At 48.6% G+C, this 9,549-nt stretch overlaps 1 protein-coding gene across 1 annotated transcript; it reads left to right on the top strand.

Moving 5' to 3' along the window:
• The first annotated feature begins 4,627 nt into the window (after positions 1–4,627).
• On the top strand, positions 4,628–9,424 carry LOC119544796 (RING finger protein 223-like). The gene has a single exon (XM_037850341.1). It carries the CDS (start codon positions 4,628–4,630, stop codon positions 5,621–5,623), a length of 996 nt encoding a protein of 331 aa, XP_037706269.1. The 3' UTR covers positions 5,624–9,424.
• Positions 9,425–9,549: the final 125 nt, after the last annotated feature.

Genomic DNA, 9,549 nt, shown 5'->3' with positions numbered 1-9,549 from the left:
ACTTGCCGTGTCCTCAACATGCCCTGATTTCCCTGCCACTGCCTTGTGTGTCTCTCTCTGCATCCTCCTACAGCTCCAATTCACTGGCCATGAGTCTGCAGAACCTTCCCACATCCCCACAGCAACAATACCATCTCTCTCCTCTTTACTCCCATAAGACCTTGTACCTGGACCACAAACTTGCCACACTCTGCATTAAGAGTTTTGCACACATGTCTAACATCCCCTACCAAATTATTGGTTTCTGGAAGCCAGTTATCACACAGCAACAAACAATGTCTTCTGGAATAGGACCTCAATAAATGTTGACTTGAACGCACCCAGTTTCTATTTTCAAATGTTAGCTGTTTGGTTCAATCACTTACTTCTTGCCTCTGAGTGGCATTATCTGCCTTTACATCTATTTCTCCAATATCACCAATTAGACTTCACTTTGTCATGATATTTTATATGGGGCTTTACTTATCACAACAGACACATCAGCAACACAGTCGGATTCACAGGTCAAGCCTTCTCTTGGTCTTTTTGATTGAAATGCTACCTGTATGTCATCTTTGAAATAACAAAAGAGTTGAGTTGGAACCACTCCATCACTATTGGCTGTGCAACTCTGGGCTAGTTACACAAACACTTGGGCTCTCTCTCATAGGGGATTTGTGAGATTCATGAGTTGAGGTATCAAACCCCCAGCATAAATCATCATGATTGGTAGCAGGGGCCAGGGACTCTTCTCTGTGCATTATGTGCTCAACATACTCCATCCTCACAACAGACTTACGAGGTAGCTACCCTTATCCCCTGTGGGCAGCCAATTCAGCACCCGGCAGTTGGACTAGTGGCACGGTCCCTGGGTCTTCAGTACATGTCGTGGTGACCGTTCTGCAAGGCGGAGTGTTGAGTGGCACCTATGACTCCTGCCTAAAAGGAATTTGTTTCTTATGCTGTTTCTTATATGTTTCTTATATTCATACTGCTTCTTTTTCTCATTTGGTGTCTTTTGGGCTCTGTGGTGGTGACATGCTCCCACACCTAGCTACATTAATGAGCCAGCAGCTTACCCTGCATTAGCGTCAGCGTAGTGAAAATGCCTGCTCCTTTCTTAGAAAACAATAGGTCACCCTTTCTGCTCAAAATCCCCCTTCCCAAGCTTTGAAAGAGTTAGCTAGAAGAAATAAAGAGGTAATGATTAACAGACTCTAAAACATGAACACAAAAAATAGTTACAGGTTGCTCGGTACTAAATAATAGGAACTGCTATGCCTGTGCCCAAACACTGTGTCTTGCTACGCTTCAAGGAATCTGTCCCTGCAAACCCACTGATCACTGTGTAAGAATAAATAATGTCTGAAATTTAGCCAAACTATTCTAGTATTGTATGCCTAAATGCTAGTGCGTATGTTATAGAAAATCATAAAAATAAAGCTCTGATGCTCTGCTTGGTCGGAGATTTTTCATCTTAGTACCCGGACACAAGGTGTCTGTCTCATTTTTTCGCCGACTCCAGCCCCCCATCGGGACCCTGCTCATTGCTGAGGGTTAGGCCAGCCCTCGGCAATCCCCATTTTACAGAGAGGGAAACTGAGGTGCAGAGAAATCGCATAGCACAGCAAGCAACGGGCAGAGCCAAGATTTCCACTTAGTGCCATCAAGCCTCGCTCTATATGAATGTCTATTTCCCACCCCAAATTAAAAGGATCTCTCTCTTTAGGTGGTGATGAAGGAAAGGTATACAAGAGATGACTGGAAACGACTGCTGTCTCCCAAAAATTCAGTTCTCAAAAATAAACCATTTGGCCAACATTCAGAGTCTGATATGTTCAAGGCGTTGCAGAAGTCTTTCAGAACTGATTCAAATACTGATGTGAATACTGCGTTTCCTGTTTCTGATTTGAGATCCCTTTCAAAATGCCTTTTCCCTGAGGTAAAGCGTAATTCCTACTCGAAAGAGCTTCACTACTTATTGCTGCAGGCGACATAGTGAGGGCTGGGCCCTTAGGGTGGATCTGGTGGCCTGTGTCAGGAGAGCTTACCCACCTCCAGAACCCCATGGCTCCTCCTTGCACCTACAGAAGTCCCCACAGGACACTTTATGGGTCATGATAATGAGCGACTGACCTGACCCTAGTGTAGCAAATACTTGGAGCTGCTGCCTCCCACTAGAAACTATTCAAACACAGAAAGTAATTTGCAGCATTGTAAACCAAATTCTGGGAATTATTTCTTACCCCATTGACAGACTGTATGAAAAATAAGAACCATACCTGGACCTCTTCAAAGAGGATGCAGTGATATCTATGATAGAGTGAGCTATAGAGGAAATGCCTGTAACCGCTAACTGATTACTTTGACTGGTAGTGCTGTCCTTGCTTGCACTAGTTACCAGTTGGAAGATTTCTGGTATTTGTTTAGTTTTAAACAAATCTGTGTCTTTAGTGTAATCCTGTGGTTCTCAACCAGGGGTGATTTTGACTGTCCCAGGACATCCTACAATAAACAAAATAGCCCCCCACCCTCAACAAAAAAAGTATCCGGTCCAAAATACATAAATACATAACCCCACACTTACCCCTCTTGTTTCTGTGCCTCCTTTCTCCCCAATGCCCCTGATTTTAAATTTCTCCTACATCAACCATATGTCTCTTCTCAGCACAGGGCTAATCAAGGCCTGCAGTGGAAGAACTCAGTTTAAAACTGTGCCTGAAATGTACATTTCCGGGCTTTTCACAAGCATACAGGTAAATCAGAGGAAGGGATGGACAGGAAGCTGTGTTCCTCTACTAGATCAGGTTTGTGTAACTTTGTAATATCCCAAGGCCAGATTCAAGCCTTCTCCTGATGCCCTGTCATCCTGCCCTCTCTGATTGCAGCCCCAACCACAAAATGACATATTTATTAAAAAGTGTATTACCCCAAATCGTATTTATATAATTTGACACTAGGAAATGGAAGGTTAGTGGTTTTCAATGATTTTCACCTAACATCTCTTAAAGTTAAAATATCTATCACATTTACTATTTCTTCACATAGTAAATAATTTTCCAAATGTCATAAAAACATAACAGTTGTTCATGATGATTCCTCTTCTCCCCTCATCTGTACATTGGTGGTCTATTGGTTTCTCTCTGTCTGTCTTTTCCTTCAGCTTCCTTCCCATTCATGCATCCTTTTCACAAGCAATTCCTGGGGCATCCTGCTGTATTCTGCAGAGAATGTGGAGAGAAAGTGGGTACATTCTCATCTTTGGGAACCCAGAATCTTACTACAAAGCATCCTCTTCTCTTCCTTGTTCCAGGTCAGCTTCCCTACGGTCTAATCAGGAGAAATAAGGGCCCATTCTGGTTAGGGACATTTGAGCATCACCCCTCAGACAGTCCCCACACTCACCACTCCTGTTCTCTACCCAGCGCTGGCTAAAGCAGTGCTACTTCTGGCCAACCTGCCCCCTTGGGCTTCTATTAAGCTTAATAAAATCGGGAGATCTGTTCCATGTCACCCATGGGTGTTCAGCTCTCTACATCTGTAGGCAAACGTTTAAGTGAAGGACGGGGTGAGAGATAGCAGGAGCTAGGTTTAAGCTGGACTTTGAAATTCTGTGAACCTGTTTAACAACTTTCCCCCTTCTCACAGTAAACTCCTGAGCACCCCCAATCACTGGAGGATGTGAAGTCTGAGGGTGGCTGCGTGCAGGGAAATAATGACTTCCATCCGCTGTGGTCACGTCAGGAAAACAGCAAAACCCGGCTATGAAACTGTGTATTCGTGCCTCCTTAAATCTCAGGAGCCAATATTTCAGGAGCAAAAAGGGTTGTGTTCAGCTCAGAATTTCCTCCAAATGGTGAAAGGAAAATGCCGCCGCTCCGCTTCCTCCCTGAGAAGGGCGCTGCAGGCGGCAGGGCGGCCTGAGCTCTGCTAATTAGAAGCGCAAAGCATAAAAGTCTTGGTGATCCCTGGCTTTCGCCCTTGGATGGAGAAATCAGCTCACGATTTTCACCAAGGGAAGGAACCGCCGCTGCCAGGCTGCTAAGGCTGCTGCTTCCCCTCCCTGCCCGGGTCCCGCATTACATCACTGGTGAGCTCGCTCCGGGGGTGGGGGGCGGGAGGGGAAGCTTCCCAGGGACCCAGCCCCAGACACTGAGCAGGATAAACACGGAATAACAAGGAAAAGGAGAGAGAGGAGGGAGGAGGGAAAAGCAGGGCCAGGTTCTCCACCCACCCACCCACCCCTGTGGTGGGGGTGCACGGGCGCAACATCCTTAAGCAGCCGCACCCCAGATCCCGTTCCCGCACCCCCAGCCACCCCACCCAGCTGTCCTCAACTCCCAATCCCAAGTTGAACAAAACCCGATATCCAAAGCGGCCAGGAGAGCTGACCTGAGGGGGTCGAAGGGGACGACAGAGACGCATCCGGAGACGGGGAGGGACCGAGGCTCCCACGCCCGGGCGGGGTGGGGAGGCGGTCGCCGCTGCGCCCCCACCCGGCCCTGCCAGCGGTGCCTTCCCCCGCCAGGCGACAGCAGCCGGGGGGAGGGGGGGAGACAGAAGCGCCTCCTCCCCGCCCCGAGCCGAGGCGGTGGCGCAGGGGCAGGAAGGCGCCTCACCTTGCCCCCTATGAGGGGCGGATCATGCCATGGCCGCGCCGGCGAACGACAGCGGCGGAGGCGGCGAGCGCAGCCGGGGCAGCAGCCCAGGAAGCCCGGCGAGAACCGGGGAGCGCGCGGACGCGGAAGCCCGAGGCGCGGCGACCGGGGTCCCCGGCCACCCGGCGCTGGAGGACTACGAGTGCAAAATCTGCTACAACTACTTCGACGCAGACCGGCGCGCACCCAAGCTGCTGGCGTGCCTGCACACCTTCTGCCAGGAGTGCCTGAGCCAGCTGCAACTCCGCGCCGCTGCCGCTGCCGCCGCTGCATCTGAGCGCCCCCAGCGCCCGCCGCCCTGGCATGGCCCGCCGGGCACCATCGCGTGCCCTGTGTGCCGCCACCGCACGCCGCTGCCCGAAAGCCGCGTGCACGGCCTGCCCAACAACACCAAGCTCGCCGAAGCCTTCCCGCTGGCTCTGCGCGTTGCGCACGACCCGCTGCCCCAAGACAGCCTCCCGCCGCTGGGCGCGCGCCGGACCGCGCCCGCCCCGGTCCAGCCGCCCACCCTGGCTCCGGCCCTGGCCCCGGTCGCGGCTCCGGTCCCGGTCCCGGCCCAGCAGCCGCCGCCCGCGGAGGAGGCGGCGAGCGCAGGCCTGCGCGCCCCGGGCGGCTATGAGAGCTGCCAGAACTGCAAACGCGCCGCTCTCACTGCGGGCTGCGTGTGCGTCGTTTTCTCTTTCCTCTCCATGGTGGTGCTCCTCTTCACCGGCCTCATCTTCGTCAACCACTACGGCGGCGGCGGGGGACCCCCAGGCGGCGCGGCACCCCCCGGGGCGGCCCCTGCGGCCGGGTCCCCCACGCCCTCCCCGGTGGGGCCCATCTGCCTCTCGGTGGCCAGCATCCTGGCGCTCTTCTCAGTCGTCGTCACCTGGGTCATCTGTTGGCTCAAGTACCGGCCAGAGGGTGCGGCCGGGGGTTCGGCAGGCGGCAGCGGTCAAAGAGCGAGGGCAACGGCGGGCGGTGCCCGGAGGAGCGACACGTAGCCGGGTTGCTCGCTGGGCCACCCGCCCCGGGCCCAGCACTTCCTGCCCCGCGTGGCCCCAGAGGAGAGGGCCTCTGGCTCAGTGCGCTCGAGCTTCTGCGCCCTCCCCCTGAGGCCCATCACACCAGGCACGCCTCACCGCCAGGCCTCGGTTTCCCGCCCCGCCTGCTCTCTGCGCCCAGCCTCCTCCGCGCTGGACCAGTCTGAGACACCGAGGAGGTGGGGATGCTACTGGGGAGTCCCGTCTCTCGGGTCTGGGCGAACTCAACCTCCGTCTCATGCACCACCCTCATCCTCGCCTGAGCGTGACGCCGTCCTTCCCCAGAGTCCGAGGATTTGCAAAGAAAGGAGGAAAAAGGAGAGTGGGATCCCCGCTGCCCCGCCTAAAGCTGGTTTTCTCGCAACGGTGACTTGAGAGTTCCTTTAGGGCTGCAGGTGCGCGCGCGTGCACGCACGGATGCAGCGGCTGCAAATGAACTAGAACAGTCCAGAGGAGAAATGAGTGAGACGTAAACGTGAGACAAATTCCTGCTTCCCCGCGATCCTGGGAAAGGAGAGAGCCCGGGCGCAGAGAGTGCTGTACACGCCCGAGGCACGCAACACGGGCGTGTGTTTGGCGGCTGGAAGACCCCTCCGCCAGTCTCTGGGAGCTAGCCCGCGGGTGCGCAACGCGCGTGCGCGCTCGGGCCGCTGGCTGGCTTAGCGGAGGAGACGGGCGGCAGCGCGCACCCGCAGAGGCTTCTTCTCGGCTAAGGCGCGCAGGCGGCCGCCCAGCTGGGTGTCTTGACCAGAACCCGAAGATCCCATCTCCTGGAAGCTTGTGGTGGTTTTATTCACGGTGTTACTGCCAGGAAGTGATTTCCTCTTCTGTAACTGGACTCAAGAAGCTTAACGAGCCCGTTTTCACTTCTCTCAAAACTGACTGACTGTTGCCCCCACCTGGAAGATACTGAAAACTTTTCACGCAGAATATAAGCTGTAGGCTTCCCCCCTTGCCCCGCCTTTTATCTTCATTTCACTTTTTAAATAATCTTCGCAAATATAAATCTGGAAATTTTGTGCTGTAAAATTTCCAGAAAAATGTGTTTGATGACTAGTGAGATTTTCCTCCACACCTCCAGCCCAGATACATTTAGAAATTAGGAGCAGAAAAGAAAGGCGTGTTGGCAATTGATTCAAGATTTTATACTGTGAAACAACCAATGACTTGCAGTATCTGATAAAGTAGAATATAGTGCCCAAAGATGAAATTAACTGGCAAAGACGGTATTAACTGCCTTTGACTGCAAAGCTCTAGATATATATGGTATACGTGTATCAGAAAATATTTTGAATTTAGTAGCTTGAAATTGTTGGAATCACTGAAATGTTCACATCTGGTCCCATGCAATGAAAAAGAATACAGATCTCTTTGATTTCACAACTGAGAAGATTAAAGACGAATGTATGTTGCAGGTGAGTTAGATGCCTTTTTGTTTTCTAGGGAAAAAAACTGTTCCAAATGTATTTTATAGGAAAACATTCTTTATTCCATCTTTTGAAATTTGGAATAAGACAAAATTTTCATGCTTTAAAATCACAGAAGCTACAAAGGGTGCACTATTACTTCTTGTGTATGCACTTCTGTCTGCATGGTATCGGATACATATTCCATTAATGGAACTTATTAACCGAACTTGAATAGAGCACTTGTATGTATACTATGAGTGAAGTAATTTATTTTTCATCAATAAGTGGTATGGCTGCAATTTAGGAACTACAATATGATGTGTTTTGTGTCTGCATTGTCTTAATGATAAAAACAATAAGTATTTACAGAAAAATCAATATTCATGAAATTTATTTCATGGTGAAATTGCTCCAAATTATTTGTGTGGCAGTTCTCTTCCTTCAGTACATGTCCCCATCCAAATTCTAATTTCACATTCTGAATGATGCTGAGAGAGAAATAATTAACATGCAGAATGTACATAGCTAGGATAGTCATTTCATGAAATTATGTCTAGGGTTTAACAGGACTGCCTGATGCCCCAGTGAGATCCGTTGTATTCTGAAGTGTGAAGCAGCTTACTCAACCACCATTATAACATCCACTAAAACGAAACTCTGTTTTCAGACATTGTTCTCGGTTTCTGCAAAATGTTTTCAGGTTCCTAATACTAAGAATCATGTTTCAGAAATTGGTTTAATTTGTTTGTACTCCAAACATGTTGCATTACTTCTATATTCATTTTTATCTTTTATTCATCCCTCATTTCTCTCCATGCAGAGATTCTATTTGCATTCACAACTGTTTAGGTGCATGAGTGCATTTACACATGTATATATGTGTGTATGTATATACACATATATATAATGTTAGTAACAGAACTTGGCTTTGTGGATGTAACCATATGTATGTGTGTGCACACACATGAGTTCCTGTTTTTACTCCCTTAAACTTACAACCCGGAAGTCTGTCTGTCTAAAGTTACTTGGGGATCAACTTGCTGCTTAGTGAGCTTATTTATGTTCCACAGAAGAAGATACACCAGTGGCATAAAATAGATTATGCTTCATAAATATGAGCTCCATATTTGAATTGTCTTGCCCAAATGTAAGCCACATTGCTTCTTTCATAGACTGCACATGCAAATTTCTTCTAATGAGAAATTTGAGTTAGAGTATTATTAAATCATACAGATCCAATCAGTAGCTCAGTATATAAATGTGGCGAAATTTTTTTTTCTTGGCTGATCTCGCTTTATTGCTAATTTCTAATTTCGTAGCCAGGAATTGAGTGGCAGCATGGGATGATGGAAAACTGCTTGGTCTCCTGACACTCAGGTGTCCCTCCTATCTGTTGATTTGATTTATCTATCACTATACAGTGTGGGAAACATAGAAGGTGTTTAGGCAGTAATTGTTAAAATCATCAGGGAATTGTCTGGAAGGCTCCTGGTGACTGTGGAGTGCTTTTCCCCTTTCCCTTGCCAATTCTTATCTTGGAAGAGTTTGGCTCAATCCTGGACATACCTGCAGCTTATGAGTGAGAAGTACAAGTAAAGTTACGACAGAAAAATACAACAACAACAAGAAACAGGTCTGTTCTGGCCTAAACACTTGCTCAGAAACTTCGGGTCTCGCGGCTCAGGCTCTTCCTAGATTCTCATCATGCTTCCACTGAATCTAGATTTCAATGAAAGAAACATCACACAAGCAATAGATTACTCGACCTCTGAATGCAATGTGGTTTTGTGAGCAGTGTCCACATCCAGAAAGAATCTTAGGTTTAGGATCTGAAGACCTGTAAGGACATGCGGGAAATATGATTCTGAATACTGGCTCTCCCCTTACGTGGAAAGACATTGGGAAGTGATTTAATCCCTTTGAACCTCAAACCCCTCATATATAAAATAGGGATAAAAGTCTGCACACCACCTACCTCATAGGGCTGGTGTGGAGATTAGTACACACAGGAGAGTAGCTATGTGAAAACACTTTGGAAGCTAAAGCTCTGTGTGGATACATGGCCTTGTTTTCATTCAGGTCTCCTAGGCTTTCCTGTCACCTCCCCAGAGAAATCTGTCCTGCCCACTCTTCCACCAATGGGTATCTATCCTGGTTTTATTTTCTTCCTAGCACTTATCATCACCTGCAGTGGTCTCATTTATTTATTACATGATTTTGTCCATCTCCTGCAAGCAGAATGTAAAGACAAGGGCATCAACCTGCTCGGTCTGGTCATTCACTCTATCCATGAAACTTAAGACAGTTCTTGGATAGTATATGGCCAAAAAAAAAAAAAAAAAAAAAAAAAAAACAACTCTGTTGAGTTTGCTGAATGGGAAACTGAACTGTAAATTAGATGACTTAAGTCAACAGTTGTTTTTTCTTATTTCATAAGGAATTTTGAAAGGAGAAAAAAAATCTATAAAAAGCACTTAG

The sequence above is a fragment of the Choloepus didactylus genome, chromosome 9 (genome assembly GCF_015220235.1).
Source record: "Choloepus didactylus isolate mChoDid1 chromosome 9, mChoDid1.pri, whole genome shotgun sequence".
Classification (NCBI taxonomy): Eukaryota; Metazoa; Chordata; class Mammalia; order Pilosa; family Megalonychidae; genus Choloepus; species Choloepus didactylus.
This window is presented reverse-complemented; position numbering and strand designations above follow the sequence as displayed.

What these genes read in the sequence shown, in the direction of transcription:
- LOC119544796 (XM_037850341.1), top strand. Translation starts at nt 4,628, where the DNA reads ATGGCCGCGCCGGCGAACGACAGCGGCGGAGGCGGCGAGCGCAGCCGG.